Source organism: Eubalaena glacialis, chromosome 2, assembly GCF_028564815.1.
Source record: "Eubalaena glacialis isolate mEubGla1 chromosome 2, mEubGla1.1.hap2.+ XY, whole genome shotgun sequence".
NCBI lineage: Eukaryota > Metazoa > Chordata > Mammalia > Artiodactyla > Balaenidae > Eubalaena > Eubalaena glacialis.
The window spans coordinates 145,845,643-145,867,048 of NC_083717.1; the positions used below are offsets into that span (position 1 = coordinate 145,845,643).

The 21,406-nt window shown below is 35.4% G+C and overlaps 1 protein-coding gene across 1 annotated transcript in view; it reads left to right on the forward strand.

Annotated features, from left to right (window-relative positions):
• The window catches only part of ATL1 (atlastin GTPase 1), a 78,615-nt gene extending 57,553 nt beyond the window's left edge, over positions 1 to 21,062 (forward strand). Inside the window, 8 exon segments of the mRNA XM_061182519.1 lie at positions 6,391 to 6,483; positions 9,649 to 9,787; positions 13,514 to 13,641; positions 14,791 to 14,847; positions 15,658 to 15,729; positions 17,382 to 17,813; positions 19,046 to 19,060; positions 20,952 to 21,062. Of these exon segments, the coding sequence (XP_061038502.1) occupies positions 6,391 to 6,483; positions 9,649 to 9,787; positions 13,514 to 13,641; positions 14,791 to 14,847; positions 15,658 to 15,729; positions 17,382 to 17,813; positions 19,046 to 19,060; positions 20,952 to 21,062 (1,047 nt within the window).
• The last annotated feature ends 344 nt before the right edge of the window (positions 21,063 to 21,406 follow it).

Sequence of the window (21,406 nt, forward strand, 5' to 3'; positions counted from 1 at the left end):
AGGGAGGTGTTTTCAGTTAGCAATAGTGATTGTATGTTGTACCATCAGATTTAAAGGTGGTCCTAGTACAGTTTGTAGATGCTTCAAGTAATTAACAAGACTGCAACTGCTCTGAGGCAAGGAGGATAAGCCTTGGCTACAGAAACAAGGAATAGGCCATAAAAGGCAATGAGTCTTTGATGTTGACCGTGTTGCTGATTTAATACCTGCCATGACCTAATCTTTTTATGTATATAAAAAAGAAAGATTTACGATAATTTGAAAGGGGTTAATCTGGACTCTTATAGAGTCTTCTCTAATTTTTCTGTCTATATCCTTAGAGACTTTTACTCAAAGAGATTCTTCAGTTTCTTTTTGAATCATACACACTGTAGGTATCTTTAGCTAATATGAAACTTTGTTTCTTCCAGTGGATTTTCTGCTTGCAGTATCTATAGCTGTCCTTATGGATAAGCTCCCTGAGTCTTAGAGAACAGAGGATATTTTGGTCGTTTTTATCTGGAGGGCCACAAATTTTTTTATTTCTACCTTGTTAACTATCCAAGCCCTTCTGAAAAGCCACCCATAAATTGGAAATTTCTAAGTTGATAATTTCTCATTCAAGTTTTTTTCTGATTCCTGTATTTTATGTCTGAGCACATTTTAAAAAGAGAAGACAAGGTTCCCTTTACTTTGACTATTTAGGTACCCAGAGTATTGTTTGAAAATCTCCTGAACCCTATTTTTAAAGTTTCCTATTGATTCATTCTTATATTGTTCACAATTTTGAATCTATGTCCAATTCATCTTGAAGAGAAAGTCTTCTGAAATGGCCTTGTTTGGTGTTTTTTCTATTTTTCTTGCCCTTGAAAGGCTATTAAAAATTTAAAAATTTTTTTGTAATGACCTGAGTTATTTAAATGTCCTTCCGGTCTTTCTTATCCTACTGCTTTTAGCCATTTTTTTTCCCACCTGAGGGACTAACAATTAAGTGAACTAGTTGGAAAATAACTGATAGTTCAGGACAGTAAGTAACAAAATCCTGAATTTCTGCAGCAAATTTCTGTCTTCCTGGGCTAAAAGAAATTCGTTAAAACTGAACTCTAGACCAGGGTTTAAATTCAGCTTCTTTACAACAGCCTTCCGGTCTAGCAATTTTAAGTAGTTTGGGGCGATGTGACTACTTTTTTTCCTGCAGAAATTCCTTAGGAAATGGTTTAGGAGGTCAGGGAAGGAGCAGCAGGAATTGAAGGGGTGAAGTGATTGGTGACAAAACTGAGTAGAGAGAGATACGGGAGGGTAATTTCAGAAAGTTAGAGTTGAATCAAACAGATTATTTGGGAGTCAGCAGTTTGTTTTGAGGCCTCAGTTTACTAATCAAAGAAGCTAACTAATGAGTGTTTGCTATTTTCTCTTCATTTTTATAGAGCACCTCTAAGCTGTATTAATTATTTATTTTGACATGTCCAGAGCTCAACACAATGTTATTCTAAATTTCTTAAAGATCATTTATTACTGTAAGTGCAAATATTAGGATTATAATGCAATGCAAATAGGAAGCAGAAATTCTTCCAGGAGGAGATTGCAGCTTTGATATATACACGCCTGTAACAAACAAGCTGGTCAAATTGTGTGTTTATGAAAAGCATCTGGTTCCTCAAGCAATGAGAGGTTAGAACAGTGCTGTACAATCAATAATCTGACAATCATTGATCCTGCATTATGGACTAAACAAAGAGACTCACGAATTGACAAGAGCGAGAGTGTCCTCTTGAAAGCTTTGTTAGAAGACCCAAGGCAAAATTTGACTAATTATTTTTGCATAAATTTGTTGCTAGTTTAACCGACCTCCAGCCATTAGTCTTTGGGGCATCCTGATTAATCTGGGACTTTTTAGGCCTTTGCCTCTATCTGTCCTTTATAGAGCACTTCCTTGTACATTCAGTGACAAAAGACAATTCAAGATAAAATACATGAGACAAGACTTTGTACAAATTTTCAAACAAAAGAAGGTAAAGCAAGCAGCAAAACCATAAACAGATTAATGGCAAAAACATTTCCTAAATAGTATACCTCTAAACCAAAAGTTCTAATAACCTTATACAGAAATTATGTATAATTATTTATAAAATGAGTACACTTCCAAAACTAAAGGTTAAGCAAAGACTAAGAACTAATGACCCATATAAAGACCCACTGAGTCTTTATAACAAAAATCCTAGGGTAACAAATTAATCAGCAACAAGAGCTCAGTGAAACAAATCAGAACTCAGATCAGATAGTTGTTGAGATAAATTCACCTGCAAGTAAATTCGAAGGACAAATGAAATTTGGGAACAAAGGACAAGGAGAATGCACATGTTAGTCTGAGGGTCATAGGGAAAGCTGCCAAGTGAGGGCACTTAAAACTGTCTCAGTGGGGCTTCCAGAATCGCCAGAGGATGAGACCATCACTCAAAATCTGATTCAAAAACTAAAGCTGAATTTATTGGTGAGTTAAGTAAAAGAGTTATGCTTGTGAGGCACAGTCTCATTGAGCAGAACAAACTAATGATTATATGTAGGATTTAGGGGCTTCTTTGTTTTGGATTTGCATGGTTTAAAGAAACAAGAATGGGTTGACATCAGTTTTTGAATGATTTTTTTGTCGTACACAGAAGCATGTTTCGTGTTGGTTATAGAGGTGAGAAATGGGTTGACACCAGCCTCAGTCAGTTTTCTGGAGCAAGTCTCCTGCTACTTGACTGAGTTTTAAAGTATGAAGCTGTCACTGGTTGGCTTTCAGTGGGCTGTTGATTGAAGTGAGTTGTTAGTTAATTAGATGGGTTTAAAACAAGCTCTAGTATTTACTTATTACCCGAAACTGAAATTAAAACGGAAATTGATTGATTAAACAGATTACAACCAGTTCAGGTATTTACTGGCTACATGGCTCTACAAGAGTTTTTTCCTGGGAGTTTGGGAGTATTTATAATGGATGTGCACATAAATTTAGCATTATAATTCAAATAACATTGTTTTATATAGGCTTTTTTATACTGACATAATCAACACATGTATTGATATATTCCACATTTTGTAATATTAATAGCTATGTAATATATGAATATGCCATAATTTGTATAGCCATTCCCAATTAATTGTTAAGCATTTGGGGTTTTTTTCCATTTTCATTACTACTAATAGTAGTGCTATAGCGCTCCTTTTGAATAATTTCCTAAAGGATATGGTCTCCAAAGGGAAATAAACAAAGGTTACGATGTTTTTCATGATTTAAAAAATATGATCATTTGTAGGATACGCATGGTGTAGGTCCATCATTTGCCCCAGTTGCCTGACTGGATTTAATTTATTTTAAAAAGTATGACTTCAGATATTCTTATCTGAGCAAATTAGGGTAATTTGTATTCTTGAGTTTTTATCTCTACCTATATGTATGAACAAATCAAAATTCAGCAGTGTGGAAAAATGGATGGCTTTTGAAATAAGAACTGAGATTCATAGCATTCCATACAGGATAAATTATTTTGGGAGGGGATGGGGCCAGTGGTGGTACTGTAGCTGGCTCATACCACTTTGAGAGCTAACTAGTAAATATTCAGGAATTATATAAACCAAGTATTAAACTGTTAGTAGCTTAACATCAGCCATGGTAGGCATGTTTGCACAACAGAAATTGTCAAATGCTACAAATCAAGGCATGTTGCTGCTGCTGGAGAGCCAGTTTACACCAGCAAGTCACTGGATGGGACCATTAGGCAGGGAGCTTGGAATTTGACACTATAGGGAGATAGAATATAGATTGCTTATTAAGAAAATAAGACTTCATCTTTGATCCTGTTCTACACATGGTCCTCATTATGTTGACTTGGGAAGATGCCCAGTGAAAAAGACCAAGAAATGAGACTAAACGCTCCCAAGAAAAATGCGAAAATTGCCAAATCCACATAGTTGGTTTCATTTATCCTGGTTCATGAGCCTCTATTTTGCAAAAGTTGCTTCTTAGCTAACCTCTGTTTTCAAAATGCATGTTTTAGGTAGAAGTGTTCTAAATACAAATTATCATATTTTGACAAAATGTTGACAAGAATGGACATCTATCTAAAGATAGTGAACTATTTAAAGATAGTGTATATAGGTGTTTTAAAAGTCTCCTCTCCACAAGAACCTCTCCTCTCCCCACAAGAATCCACAGAACACACCCACACCCACACACACACACACACCCCCACACCCACACACACACACACACGAGAGAGAGAGAGAGAGAGAGAGAGAGAGAGAGAGGTGGGGGGACGGGCTTCCACTGTAGTGAAACAAGAAATATCCATAATTCAAACTAAGAAGTGTCCCTGTTTAAGGTAAGAAAATGTGAGCCAAGGATTTTATATCCAGCAAAACTGACTTTCACTTAATAAAGGGCACAAACTGTTATCAGCATGTAAGAACACAAAGAATGTTGTTTCCATGAGCCCTTAATGAGAAATCTACTGAAGAATGAGCTTCAGTTAAGCAAAGATGACATAACTTCACCAAAGGAGAAATAATCATATACTATGTGCCTCCTAAAAAAAGAACACTCTGCTTCCTATAGTCTTGCCAAAAAAATAAAACCGGAGTCAGATCAAGCCTCTGCATCCAGCTGCCAATTTGCAGGAAATACAGAGGACAAAAGAACATGTTAATACCCCGTGCAGTCAGCAAGGTCCAGGTTGTGGGAATCTCTACATGTCGAATTCCTAGGTTCTTCAGCAGATAAACTGTGAAGGGAAAAAAGGGATGGAAAAGGAACCTATAGCTTAAAAGAGATATCAATAAAATTTAATGGGGAAGACTAAAAGCTTCAATTAGAAACCCAAAGATGTAAACTCTTAGAATATTCAAAGATAGCTAATTTTATTAAATATTCTTACTTTTTCTCAACTTCCTACATTTTTTCAGAAACTAAAATTTGAAGTATAACTTAATCTAACTTATAAAAGAGTGCTTTAATGCCTCAGATTGTAAACTATATGTTTTATACTTAACTTTGAGGCAGTGCAGCAGGGATTTTGAATAAGTGCCCAGTTTAAATGCCAACTCTTCCACTCTGGCTGTGTGGCTTTGGGCATATTACTTAATGTCAGGTGAGGGTGGAGGTGATCTTTATATATCTCTTTTAAGGTGAATAATAAATTATAACCTCTCTTGGGGCTGTTGCAGGAGTGCATGAAATACCATGTATATAATTCTGGTATTGTGGTTGGCTTATAATAGGCACTCAATAAATGAAAGCTACTCTTACTTTGGTTTCAGTAGGTATGGGGTGGGATCCAAGAATTCTGTACTTTTAAAAGCCTCTTGAATGATTCTAATGATTACTCTAATTTGGGAAACAGTTCCTGATAAAATCCTTCTGGATGTGAACAAATATTCAGCTTCAAGAATGTTTATCAATGTATTTCTTAGAATAGTAGAAAAACTGGAAGACATCTAGGAGAATGGCAAAGTAAACTATGGCCTATCCGTGTGTGAAAATATTATGTGGGCATTGAAATCAAAATCAAATAGCTAACATAGCATTAGGTGCCAAGCGCTGTTCGAAATGCCTTATATATACTATCTCATTTAGTATTCCTGTGAGGCATGTTCCATTATTATTTCTATTTGACAGATGAAGAAACTAAAAATGTATATGACATTACAAATAACAAATTGTGAAGCTGAAATATTTCTAAACTATTAATAATAAAAACATTTTTATAATAAAAAGTTTTGGCCTTGTTAGAGGAAAGACTGAATTAGCTTTCCAACAGAAAATATTTCAAAACTATCATATGAAGAAGTGATCAAAGCATTTGCAGCTGAAAACGGGGGGAAAAAAAGGATTACAAAGGTATCTTACTCTAAATAAATATTAACTTTCAAGCCCATTTTTGTACCTTTTTCCTATTGAGCCCTCCCCCCCCCAGATTGTATAACCTTCAGGGCCCTGCAAAACCTGGATTCTCACCCCTCTGCCTACCAGATATGCATAATGAGAGCCCCTGCAGAAGAGAGTGGAACAAATGTCATAGAGGAAAAATATTTAGACAGATGGAAGGAGAAAACTTTCCTCAAATAAAACTTGAATCTTCATAAAAAGCTTCCTGAAAACTGACAGACATGCCCCAAACTGGCTGAATGGCACTATGTAACTTTAATAATCAGTTTGGGAGCAGCTTTCTTTTCACATTCAGTGGAAACAGGGAGGATGATCTCAGAGCGGGGAGATTGCTCAGAAACAACTTTCTTAGGTTTTATGTTTGCTTATTAATTCCTTATGTGGAGAAGAACACTATTCAAATGACAATAATATCTAATATATTTCAATAAAAAACAGAGGGAGGAAATTTATAGTTCCTTTATCAATCTTTTCTTATTGTTTCTTAGAGTCTGATATTTCTTGTTCGAGACTGGAGTTTCCCATACGAATTTTCATATGGAGCTGACGGTGGCTCCGAATTCTTGGAAAAACGCCTCAAGGTTTGTTAACTATCTAGGTGCATGAAATTTCGCCAATAGTAACCTAAATTATTTTTGTTGAATGATTTGCTGAATAGATACTCAGTAGCCACAATCTCATTTGACCTTCATAGTATCTCTATGAACAAACTAAGATTGATACTTAAAATAATGTCAGAGTTACAACTGTAAACATGATCAATAATTATGATACAGAAAAAGAGTTCTTTTGTAAATATCTATAAAACCATGATTTATTCCTAAAGATAAAACTTTTAATTTGAAGAATTAAATCAGTTCAAGACTGACATACAAATATCTGGATTCGTGTTTTAATAGAGGTTTAAAGTCAATTTAACAGAAATATTTAATTTTTGAAATCCCCAAAGTCAATCTCAGGACATTTTGCTAGTAGTTCACAGAAGGTGATATTAGGAGGCTTTCCACTTGATGTGTCATGATAGTTCAATACTGAATGAATTATTTACACTGAACCGATATCTCCCAAAATACCTACTGAGTAATCAGAAAAAAAAAAATGGAGATTAAAAAATCTTCCTCGATAATCAGGATCTCTAAGCTTACCTTTTTAAATTATGGTTACTTTTAGGGTAGTTTGTACTGTTAAATGTCAAATACATGTGAAAAAAGGGGGCAGTTTAGCTTTTAAGTAAACATCCAACTATCCAGATGCCTTTCTAGAATTTAAATGTATACCTACCAGGTGACAAGAGGCTGTCTTGAGTACCTCCTGAAAAGAAGGTAGGAATATCTTATGATCTACTCATGTCTCTTGTGAGTACTTTGAATTAAAATTTGAATTTGTGCATTAATGCACAGAAATCTCTTGCATTCCTGTATACTAATGATGAAAAATCTGAAAGTGAAATTAAGAAAACACTCCCGTTTACCATTGCAACAAAAAGAATAAAATACCTAGGAATAAACCTACCTAAGGAGACAAAAGACCTGTATGCAGAAAATTATAGGACACTGATGAAAGAAATTAAAGATGATACAAATAGATGGAGAGATATACCATGTTCTTGGATTGGAAGAGTAAACATTGTGAAAATGACTCTGCTACCCAAAGCAATCTACAGATTCAATGCAATCCCTATCAAACTACCACTGGCATTTTTCACAGAACTAGAACAAAAAATTTCACAATTTGTATGGAAACACAAAAGACCCCGAATAGCCAAAGCAATCTTGAGAACGAAAAATGGAGCTGGAGGAATCAGGCTCCCTGACTTCAGACTATATTACAAAGCTACAGTAATCAAGACAGTTTGGTACTGGCACAAAAACAGAAATATAGATCAATGGAACAGGATAGAAAGCCCAGAGATAAGCCCACGCACATATGGTCACCTTATCTTTGATAAAGGAGGCAAGCATATACAGTGGAGAAAAGACAGCCTCTTCAATAAGTGGTGCTGGGAAAATTGGACAGGTACATGTAAAAGTATGAAATTAGAACACTCCCTAACACCATACACAAAAATAAACTCAAAATGGATTAAAGACCTAAGTGTAAGGCCAGACACTATCAAACTCTTAGAGGAAAACATAGGCAGAACACTGTATGACATAAGTCACAGCAAGATCCTTTTTGACCCAGGTCCTAGAGAAATGGAAATAAAAACACAAATAAACAAATGGGACCTAATGAAACTTAAAAGCTTTTGCACAGCAAAGGAAACCATAAACAAGACCAAAAGACAGCCCTCAGAATGGGAGAAAATATTTGCAAATGAAGCAACGGACAAAGGATTAATCTCCAAGATTTACAAGCAGCTCATGCAGCTCAATAACAAAAAAACAAACAACCCAATCCAAAAATGGGCAGAAGACCTAAATAGACATTTCTCCAAAGAAGAGATACAGATTGCCAACAGACACATGAAAGAATGCTCAACATCATTAATCATTAGAGAAATGCAAATCAAAACTACAATGAGGTATCATCTCACACCGGTCAGAATGGCCATCATCAAAAAATCTAGAAACAATAAATGCTGGAGAGGGTGTGGAGAAAAGGGAACCCTCTTTCACTGTTGGTGGGAATGTAAATTGATACAGCCACTATGGAGAACAGTATGGAGGTTCCTTAAAAAACTAAAAATAGAACTACCATATGACCCAGCAATCCCACTACTGGGCATATACCCTGAGAAAACCATAATTCAGAAAGAGTCATGTACCAAAATATTCATTGCAGCTCTGTTTACAATAGCCAGGACATGGAAGCAACCTAGGTGTCCATCATCGGATGAATGGATAAAGAAGATGTGGCACATATATACAATGGAATATTACTCAGCCATAAAAAGAAATGAAATGGAGGTGTTTGTAATGAGGTGGATGGAGTTAGAGTCTGTCATACAGAGTGAAGTAAGTCAGAAAGAGAAAAACAAATACAGTATGCTAACACATATATATGGAATCTAAGGGAAAAAAAAAAAAAAAAAAAGTCATGAAGAACCTAGTGGCAAGATGGGAATAAAGACACAGACCTACTAGAGAATGGACTTGAGGATATGGGGAGGGGGAGGGGTGAGATGTGACAGGGTGAGAGAGTGTCATGGACATATATACACTACCAAATGTAAAATAGATAACTAGTGGGAAGCAGCCGCATAGCACAGGGAGATCAGCTCGGTGCATTGTGACCACCTAGAGGGGTGGGATAGGGAGGGTGGGAGGGAGGGAGATGCAAGAGGGAAGAGATATGGCAACATATGTATATGTGTAACTGATTCACTTTGTTGTAAAGCAGAAGCTAGCACACCATTGTAAAGCAATTATACTTCAATAAAGATGTTTAAAAAAAATAAAATAAAATAAAAAATAAAAAAAAATAAAAATAAAAATAAAATTTGAATTTGTAGGAACTAGCTAGAGTAAAACCCCACTAATTTATACTAAAAAATGGGAAGGCCCATCTAAGTTAGCGTAAGAGTAGATGATTGTTAATTGTAATAATAATGCCATATGTATGCTATACTTAGATATGGCCATGTGGCAAATTCACCCCAAACTTTTCCTTATTTAGTATCAGCCCTGTCCTGTCATTTTTTATCATTGTGACCAGACAGACACAGCAAATATAAATGCCACAGAATTCTTTTGGAGTTCAATTTGTGTTGAAAGTAGTTTAAACTTCAGAATGATTTACTGCAGGTCTCGGGGAACCAGCATGAAGAACTACAGAATGTTCGAAAACACATCCATTCCTGTTTCACCAAAATTTCCTGTTTTCTGCTACCTCATCCTGGCTTAAAAGTAGCTACCAATCCAAACTTTGATGGAAAACTGAAAGGTTTGTCTGTCTTTTAATATATTTGTTTATGTCACTTAGTCTGATTACAAAAATGTCATTTTATCCGTTGGGCTTATGGCTGCTAGTTTAGTTTATCCACTGATGTGAGGCTAATGATTAGAAATTTTCAGGAGGATTGGGAATCCTGGGATCATGCTAGAGTACCTCCTTGGTGAACTGTGGGATTCTATGGGTACTGAATACGTACACTGAGAAAATAGGCTAAATTCTGCATTCACCTGGGCGGCAGTAGCCCTCGCCCTTTCTCATAGCTTCCTGCTCACCTCTGTATTGAGAAATGCTCCTTAATATCTTCCTTTTTAATTTTCCTTATTTACATGAAAAAGGAAAATAGATGCCTATATTATTGGAATGTTTGTATTAAGTTATATAATTAGAGATAGAAAGAAATATTGCATAGTACTGAAGTGAAGCTCTTTAAAACTGCTGCTAAAGAATTTAATTATAAATCATTAAAAACTTCAGTAATAATGAAATCCTCTTCTGGATGAAGACCAGTTTCTTAAAAAACCAAAAGCACCAGAGTGTTTTTCAAACTAACAGCATGTAATTATCTCTTAAACAGAGGCATGACTAATGTTTAAAGATTCCAAAGCAACTCAAATTGTTAAAAAAAAAAGGGGGGGGGGCAGTGGGAGGTGGAGGCAGGGGTCTGCAGAAGCAGAAGCTAATCTTGCCTAATAATCGCCAGGTCTTTAGATATTTGCTTTGCAGTTGATACAAGGTGGTACAAAGACATTTCTGACTTTTTTACTTGTAAGCCTAGCATTGAGTACACCACTGAGTTCAGACATTTGCTTAATTTACTGTGGCCTTTCTGCATTGTGCCAGGGGTGATGAGACAGTGACATAACAAGCTTTGCAGCACAGTTGTTCTCAGAGGGCTTTGAAATTACTTTTAAAAAGGACAACATAACATTGTGTCCAGTTTTATGGAACTGGCAAGTTTGAAAAGCAAACCTATATTTTTCCCCATGTATCCATGGCGTTTATTCTCAGATACCTTATATTTCACTATGGCAGCTAATATCGTAAATAGAACCCCCAATTTCTCAATCATCAGCATTGTTTTTATACATGTTTTAAATTGTCTCTTCAGACAGACAGCTGTAGGCACATATTAATGCATGGATTCCAGAACAGAACAGACAGCTGTAGGCACATATTAATGCATGGATTCCAGAACAGAACAGACAGCTGTAGGCACATATTAATGCATGGATTCCAGGATCCTACAATTTCACTGTCACTTATGAATTCCAACCTACTAGTGAGCACACAGACCTCTTGATACTGTGCAATTACCTAATGGCTTCAATGTGTTTTGAATAAGTTATATAAAGAGAGGGCTCCCACAAGGCCTTTCCTTCTTCTCTGGGGTTGGAGAGCCATAAACAGGCAGAGCAGGGGCAGGCCTTCAACAACAGTACTTTACTGGGACAAAAAAGTACTCTGCCTTGTTTCATTCCTGTAGTACACAGCTACAGTTCTTAAATTAATGGATACAGTTTGCAATGAAAGAACTCAGGGAGAGAGTTTAAGACAATCATGCAGATATAAATTGTACTTTTTAATAGATTTGTTCTCCATCAAATTTTACTCACATGTCTAAACATATATTGACTCATACAGTTGGTTTACAGTTACCCATACGTTGCGAGTTTACCAAAGTGGCTAGCCCGAGAGAAAGAGAAATGAAAGGCAGCTTCAGTTGCCCATCAAATTTCCATTTTAATTGAGGCTTTATAGGACTGCTGCTAAATCCCTCTGTGTGCCCAAATGTTCTACTTTGCCTCATTGTTTCTTTGGGCAGTTTTGAAAGTCTGCTATCTACATTATTTTTCCATCCTGAATCTTACAATGTTGTGTTATTTCTATCCAGGATGTCTTGTCTGCTGGCCATGCTGTTCTCCAGAGGGCTGGCATCTGAGTGGTTGCCTCTGGGGAAGAAATGTCTTTGAATAAACAATTGTGCAAAAATTCTTTGATGATAGTTTCTCACATACTCTTTCAACACACTTGTAGAAATAGACTATGGCTAATGCTATCTTCAGAACATATTTTTAATCCAAATGTATGGTGCTACGCTGGTTACTTTGATGATAATTAACACAGTTGCTGGTGCATTAGATACACAGGTTGTATCTTATTCCATTAATTTTATAAGGAAATTTTGGGGAGGAGTGGAATTTAAGTACATGTTTTGAAGGTGATTTTAAAGTGGTTTTATAAGGAGAAATCTTTTTGTTTTATACAGAAATTCAGGAAGAATTCATATATTCTAGATATATAGTAATATTCTACTAATGTTGAAAAAAGCATAAAATCATATAGCAAAAAAGAAAACTGTTAGCATCAGTGAATACGAACACATAGTAGGCAACAAAACACAACAAAGGAACATAGTAACATAATACAAATACCAGTATTTCAGTGAAAATTGGTAACTAAAAGCAAACCACAATAATAAATACATTTGAATAAACCTATACTAATACAAAGCACAATTATCAGTAAAAAGTGGTACAGTGCAAACAGAAAAATAAATTTGAATAAACTCCTGTCCAAGTCCTCATGAAATACGGACACGAATTTCAAAGCTGTACAAAACATGAAGCAAAAAAGTTGGAAGAATTTCCAGTGTCATGCTCATACATGTCATAAAAGCAGTAAGCAAGAGAAGAGAACCATAAATTCTTATGTAAACTAGTATTTCAGTGTATGTTGGGGTCATAATAACAAGCAGGGAACATGCAAACACAATCATAAGGTTTGAATCTTTATCCTTAAGACCTCAGAAATCACCAGTCCCAAAGCCTGAAAACTCAGTGACTCTGCTGTAATTCAGATTTTAAAAAATTATAGGCAGTTACTGCATTTTCTTAGATACCAAGTCTCTGGACATATCTTGCTTTTTATGTATTTTTCTATATGTTTTGAAATAATGATTTAAAAAATTATTGCTGTGTTCAAAAGACTTCTCTGAAGATCTGTTTTCCGTATTACTTTGCTAAATCTGTCATGTTAAGTTTGAACCTAATGCTATAAAATGGGTTGTGGGCAATCAATTGTACCAAATAACTCAGACTACCTCTGATCCACTAGCTACGAGGCCTCCATTGCCTTTTTCAATGTTATTTTGTGTTGCTGCGTTTCACTACTAGGGGCAGCAGCAGCATCACTATCTTTTTGAACTTGAGTCGTAGTTACCACACCTTACCCACTTCTATACACTTGTCCTAAGGTGGGCACACTAAATACAGAACAACTTTTGGATACATTTTCTGGAGGGAATACATCTTATAAAGCAGTAAATATCCACCCTTTCCCCCTTTATGACCCTATATATATAAAACCATGAACCATGAACAGGACTTAAAGGCATCAGAATACATGAACTGGTTATGTGAATGGGGTGTAAAACATTTGTATAGCATTTAATATCAAGAAAGCTATTTTATAGGTGGAAGACAAGATAAATAAGTAATTGGAGTGAAGATAAGAAAGATCAGCCATAGGAGATTGGGTGAGGAGTATCGTTCACCCTGAGAAAAGTGGGTTTCGGGAGTAATTTAGATGATGGGAAAGTATGTAATAGCTTTATCACTGGGGAAGAAACAGAGGAAATCAAAGGATGTTTTATTTTATGGCATGGAGGACTGGACAGGATTTTTAAAATAATGATGAATTTGCTTTTACTTGTAGAAATAGATGAAGAATTCATCAAAAACTTGAAAATACTAATTCCTTGGCTACTTAGTCCTGAGAGCCTAGACATTAAAGAGATCAATGGGAACAAAATCACCTGCCGAGGTCTGGTGGAGTACTTCAAGGTATCACTCTCATTTCTAGAGAATTTGTGAGTACTTAGATTTGACATGTTTGGGAATGCAGTTCCTGTTTTAAACAACAAAACATTATAGACTTTGTAATATAGGGGCAAAGGCATGAGGACTATACAGAAATGATTTTTAAAAAGATTAGACTCCCAAGAGGAGCTTGCTTTCTGAAATTATTTTTTGAGAAAACTCCTTGAGGTAACTTTACTATCGCCTTTCATCTTGAGGGAAATACATTTTGAAACATAAATGTATCCAGGAGTTGGAAAAGTCTATCTCTTTTTGGGGGAGGAGGTGTTTCCCAGGGTTCATACCACTTAGTCTTCAGTCATGACCTGTACTGAATTTCACCTTCATTCTGAAGATTTTCTCTAACGGGCTATACTTGGCCTTCCTACTGGAGAAAATTCTTCCACACTTCCTGCTCTCTGCACCAAGGGCCAATTTGAAGTGGAACTATTTTAATTTGCATTTACCTATTTACCTCAGGGAGCCCCAAATACAACACTTTTTTTTGTAACCAACACACATATATAGTGGATTTCAGTTACCAATATAATTTTTGGATTGATGCTCCAAAGACTAAAATATCAATTTTTAAAATCCACATTTTGTCATTTAAAATGTGGTTGTATATCTCCTGTGTGATTATTTACCTTCACCACTCTCAGCAATAAATGACATGTTATTTATCTAAAATTTGAATTCTTGCTGTGCATAAAACACTGTGGAGGAGCTTAGAATTTAGTAGGAGACTCAGGGCCCTTGAACAGATCTGTTCCATAAAGCTTGTGGCAGCAGCAGGTACAAATTCCTGTGAGTAACTGAAAAAGAAATGTTACTCCTAGCAGAGGGATCTGAGAAAGTTTTAAAGGAGGTGGTAGCGAGTTAAGCCTTTAAGAAGGGTGGGATTGGCAAGTGGAGATGTGTGAAAAGGACCTTTCAGGAAAAGGGAACAAGAATTAAGAAAGAGGGAATTAAAGTATGAGAAAGAGATAACAGTTCCTGAAACTATCAAGACCTTATTTATTTTTTTGAACCGTCAAGACCTTCGACCTTAGAATACAATTTAACAGGCTTAGAGAAATATTGAATGCAATTACTTGAACATGAGTCTTTTTCTCTCTCTTTTTTTTTTTATAGGCTTATATAAAGATCTATCAAGGTGAAGAATTACCACATCCCAAATCCATGTTACAGGTATTTATTCATCAGGAGGCTTGACATTCTAAAACATACTGTCACTAAAGCTAAGCTAACGATATGCTCCAATCTGGCTGTTGGAAATCACCAAATAAAAATAGTAGATGGAATGACTTATTGGAAGATTATTTTTCTAGTAACTACCCATTTGTGTGTTCATCTAAACATTTTCACATACACATATAGCAGCCTCACTTATGCTGAGATACAAGAGTCTGCATTGTCTTTGTACTAAATTTGTTTAGAGAAGACTCAGACTGTGGTTTAGATTCACACATGTAACAAGAAGTAGAAAAGCAGGTTTTAAACAAGTGGCCTCTATACTTAGAAAAGGAAAAACTCACTTTTTCCATACTTATTTCTTAAATTTCTTAAGTTCTTGATGGTTTCTTTTTGTTATCAGTGATACATTGTTCTATCAGTAATCCTTAAAGTTGACATATTTTTATATATATTAGTATATATAAAATGTACTATATATTATTTCCCATGTGTTTGGATTTATAGATCCCCCCCCTCGTATTTGGTGAAAGGCTTAAAAATATTTATAAAGAGAAATAATCTTCTAAATGAAAATTCATTTTAAAACTATGGTTTATTGAGTAAACTATATTTTATGCATTTTGAAATTTTAATTTTACTAATTTTAAAAGATGTAATAGAAATATTTCAACACTTTTCAAATTATGTGATGACCTTGGGTTCTTGCATATTTCTTGCACATGATGCTCATATATGAAAACTGCCTGTGGAAGTTTAATAAAATATGAATTCCATTTTACATCATATTTTGTACTTTGTCCAAAGGCCACAGCAGAAGCTAACAATTTAGCAGCCGTGGCAACTGCCAAGGATACATACCATAAAAAAATGGAAGAGGTAAGAATTAAATAGTATTTTAAATCATGTTTTAATTAATTGATTGATTGATTGATTGATTTTTGGCTGCATTGGGTCTTCGTTGCTGTGTGCGAGCTTTCTCTAATTGCGTCGAGCGGGGGCTGTTCTTCGTTCTGGTGTGCGGGTTTCTCACTGCGGTGGCTTCTCCTGTTGCGGAGCAGGGGCTCTAGGCGCGCGGGCTTCAGTAGTTGTGGCACGTAGGCTCAGTAGTTGTGGCTCGCGGGCTCTAGAGCACAGGCTCAGTAGTTGTGGCGCACGGGCTTAGTTGCTCCACAGCATGTGGGATCTTCCCGGACCAGGGCTCGAACCCATGTCCCCTGCATCCCCTGCATTGGCAGGCAGATTCTTAACCACTGCACCACCAGGGAAGTCCCTTAAATGATGTTTCAAATAAAATCAGTATTTCTTCCATGAGCTCATTCTTTTTTCTTCCAAGTTACACTGTATACACATGCGGAAGTGGCTTTGACTTATTCTTTCTCAAACTATGTGTATCACATTTATTTTTATGGTATTCCTAAAATATTTTAAAAACCAATCAAGAAGAGAACATGATGTATGCACAATTTAAATGTATTTTAAATGAATTATCTCTTTATAACACACACATTTTGCGGGGGTGGAGGGGTACAGATTTTCCCACTATTTATAAGATCTAGTGGCTAAAATAACATATGCTACCCTCTCCACTATACCTCCCTACATTCCACAGTCCAACTTCTATCTTAAATATAAAAACCTGTTAGAAAAAAATAAACTGCAAGGACCAATATTTCTAAGTACTATATTTCCTCTTTTTAACTTTCTGAATTAGGGGGGCATCTAATGATTATGGTGTGTATCTAATAATGTGATGAGTTTTCTTTCCACTGAAAATGTTATAAAATCAAAATTGCATCCAAAATTGATAAGAGTCTTAGAATCAAGGGAAATATAGTATATGGAATGGTGTTTACAACATAATTAAAGGGGAAGTGGAATGAGTCTCCTTTATATAGTTAAATCACAAATAACTGAAGTGAATGGTATGGGTAACTGAGATTTCCCATGTAACTTTTGAAAAAAAAGTTGAAAATTTGGTCCAAGAACATTTAATATGCTTCCATTTAGTCTCTTGAAGAAAATACCGAATGGGCTCCAAAGAAAAATCAGTGAAACTGCTGAAGGAAATGTTTTTCACAATTTTACTTTAGGGCTTTATAGCATTGCTCATTGTTTTACATTAAACTTCATTTGGTCAAAATTAGTTCAGTGTAGTTAGAATAAATTTCCTACAGGAACTTGACTGTAAGTAGTTTTCTTAAATTTGGATTCATTCTATGAATGAACTGAGTTTGCAGTTCACCTCCTCATCTTGAGGAAATTGGATTAAGTCATGGATATTCCTTCCCATGTCGAAAAGAGAATAAAAATTAAGAAAGGCTTTATATAAGTCACCTATAAAGTACCAGTCCCACTTACAACCCCGCCTGATAGAAATGGAGTATGGAAAGATGTGGGTTGACAAAACATAATGCAGGCTCCTTCTGATCAGTGATGTGTTCTAACAAATTCAACTAGCTAAGTGCAAAATTGTGATACAGTTGCTAGTTGTACTCTGCACTGCATGAATACTTCTCTATCCGATACAGATCTGTGGTGGTGACAAACCATTTCTGGCCCCTAATGACCTGCAGACGAGACATCTGGAACTTAAGGAAGAATCTGTGAAGCTATTCCGAGGGGTGAAGAAGATGGGTGGGGAGGAATTTAGCCGGCGTTACCTGCAACAGTTGGAGAGTGAAATAGATGAACTTTACATCCAGTACATCAAGCACAATGATAGCAAAAATATCTTCCATGCAGCTCGTACCCCAGCCACACTGTTTGTTGTCATCTTTATCACATATGTGATTGCTGGTGTGACTGGATTCATTGGTTTGGACATCATAGCTAGCCTATGCAATATGATAATGGGACTGACCCTTATTACTCTGTGCACCTGGGCATACATCCGGTACTCTGGAGAATACCGAGAGCTGGGTGCTGTAATAGACCAAGTGGCTGCAGCCTTGTGGGACCAGGTAGGAACACTTAATTCTCTTCAACTAAATGCAGCACACATTTGAATGCTATCTATGTTCCAGACACTATGTTAGATGTTGTAAATATACAGGTGAACAGGAGACTTGGGCCCCGGTCTTCAAGAACTTTAGAATCTGTCAAGATGGCCAGATACAAACAGCTAACTATAATATAACATGTAAAGTCCTACACAACTGTTTTCCAGTCAACATTTTAATATTTTTCAAAAATACGTGGATTAGGTAGTGTTTTCACTTTTTCTTATCCTAAAAGTTAAAGCTGTTAAGTGAGAAAACACAATCAAGTTTTTATTTAGCTGATTGTGATTCGATTATGTGTTGATTACTTCATACTTACAACCTATCATTTGACTAGCACTGGCTTTGTTAGGAGCATGTATAAACCACCATCTGAAGTCATATCACTGTCTCTTTCAGTAAAACTCCTAAACACAGTATCTGATCACTTCACATTGTCTCTATTTGAACTTTACATTTGTACCAGGCCCTGGCATGAGTCCAGGTCAACCTCTGGATCAGCTGCTTATGGGTCAGTTGTCCTTTATGGTCCAATTAACCAACCCAGGGTCACCATGGTCCACTGTTCAAATAATTGAGTATGGATAGGGGAGACAATTATAAACACACCTAGAATAATAATCAACTCACTATGTCATTATGGAAGTGTCTTCAGTTAAATTTAGGGGAATTTAGTGAAGCTAAAGTTGAGATTCTTCCTAAAAGTTTGGAGTTAAGACTTTTGTATTTATGGTCTCCAGGTAGCAAGTAATAGCTACAGTTCTCCCAGCATTAAGAGCGTAATTATACATACTCTTTAAAAGAGAATTGTAACTGATGGATTTTCCGTGTGTCTTTGAAGAATCTAGTTGAGATAAATAAATGGTAACACTACGGGAAAAGAATGAATTAAAATTGGATCCTCTGAGCCACTGCCTCAAATAGCCCTTCAACCTCAAAAGATGAAGAGAAGCTATTTGAGGTAAATCCCAAAGCCCACCTAGAATATGATGCTGAAACCTGTGATGAATATAGAATTGGGTTCTTCAAAAGATTCACATTAAATATGTAATCTAAACTGAAAAAATCTGCAGGGTTATTTGTTCTTAAATGCTCACAAATTACTACTGTAAACAAAGTTGATTATCATAATGCTATTAATGAAGCAGGATATATACTTTTCTTTTCTCCCTTTTAAACTGCCTTTGCCACAGGGAAGTACAAATGAGGTAAGTTAAATTTTTTCTTAAATTAAGAGCATGTATTTATAAACATTATGATATTCTTATTTTATAAACCAAGTAGCCATTAAAGGATATCTCAATGTAGATTAAAAAATCTTTGGTGACTACAGCTCCTATGTTCTTCTAGCATTTACAATTTTAATTGTGAATTTTGGCAGTGGTTTTAAAATATTTAACTTATTCTGGATGTGATATATGATTTTATCTGCATATGAAACATAAGAATTATCATGAATATTTTATGTTTTGTTTCCTGAATGTTTAGAAAATTTCACAATTCTTAAGCTCCAACATTGGGCATTTTGCTCTACTGCAGAGTGAAACAAGTACAGTTATGAATCTTCAGGAAACTTAACTACTGGAGAGTAAATGGAGCTACAATCTTTAGAAGTTGTTTTTAACTTTGGCTTCTGAGTGAGTTACCTATACCACTTTAAGCAGGTTCCAGACCAGTATACAGTGTAAATTTCCTGTAAATTCGTGTTCATTTCTCCCACTGCACATGTACAAAACTCTGTATCTGAGGAAAAATCTAAGCTTCTAAGAAGGAATCACTTGTTACATAAGAAAAATTATCTCTGTGGAATCATTTAGGTCATTATCTTCAGGAAGCAAAACTGATCTTCACCAACTACAGAGACAGCACATAATTCTTTCCTCAGCTTCTGCTGTTATATATAACTAGATTATGTCCTCCAATCAAATACCAAGGATACATTTAATATTTACAAGTCAATAAGGAATTATTTTATGTAAGATTCAGTAAAATGAATGCACTAAAAAGGTAAAAACAAATTTCAACTTTGTAAATCAAGCCTTAAGAAAAAAATCCAAGCTTTTGAGAGAACATGGATTAAATTGAATGTGTTAGAATCATAATACAATAAAACTAAGGTTGCACCAATATGCATTCATAGAACTGATGATGGTACAATTCAGACTTAAGAAAATCAAAAGAAAGTAGCCATGCAGACTCAAAAAGATAAAAATGAATGGAATTTCCTGAGAATTGATTACTATTTAAGGATATCAAGCTTTTATCCAACTTTTAAAAATATTCAGACTTTTTACAGACTTCAGAATTACATCAGATAAACTGGTCTTAACTGAGTGTTCATTATGAGAAAGTCAGAGGAGGTAATGAATCTTAGACACTAGATGAGGGGAAAGAAAAGAACATAAAAATATTTATGGACACTTACATAAAGCAATAAAAATTCCTATGATTCAAACACACTTAGACAATGACAGAGGTAGTTTTAGTGAAGAAAGACTTTCTGAGGTAATGTTTCTGAATAACATTTCGTAAGATATGAACTAATTAATGGAAACAAGGCAAGAGAGCATGTTTGAGAGAGCCCAGTGTGGCAGGGGAGAGGGTAACACACATGCTTATTTGCATGACCATATCAGGAAATCATGGAGAATAAAAGTGGTCCCTTTTTGAAAAACCTATCAGGAAGCTCCAATAGCAAGTGGTCTACCTATGTATAATAAAGTAGCTATTGGCAGTCAGAAGTTATGAGCTCCTATAATTCCTCTAAAACTAATAATATTCACAGTATGAGTTTTCAACACACCCCTGGGGCACAGTGGTTAGGAAGCTCTGCTCCAAAAGGTGTGAAAGGTAAAAGAAAATGCAGTCTGAGAATAGGACATTTACCATGAAGATCGACCCACGCATTGGACAGCTGAAAGTACTTTTGCGTTCTAAGATATTAGCTATTAATGTATATCTCATACAGATTAATGATACAAGGATTCCAAATTTAGCATGCTAAATTTGATATCGTACCATAAACTAATTACACTAAAAAGGAAAAAATTTATATCTGTGTATTTAATACAATGTTTTATAATCTTCTTTTATTTCTAGGCTTTATACAAGCTTTATAGTGCAGCAGCAACCCACAGACATCTGTATCATCAAGCTTTTCCTGCACCAAAGTCAGAATCTACTGAACAATCAGAAAAGAAGAAAATTTAATCCAAAATTTCAAAAATACAGGTGTGCATGACCAAACTGTCAGTTAAATATTGTTTTACATCTCCATGCAAACATTCAAAGTGCTTCCATCAGAACAGGGTAAAATACCAAGCACCTCTGAAGATTGCAAAATGGTTTAGTTCCTTTATTTCAGTGTTTAATAAGCAGATGTATGTATGCATGGTTTTATTTTGTTAACATGTACAGTTTCCTGATTTTGTCTTCAAATATGCTGTTATAATTTAAAGAATTTGTCTATTTATGATAACAGTACATGTGTTCTGCTTGAATTTACTAAATTCTACTACCGGGTTATAGTTAAACCATGTAGTAATATTACTCCA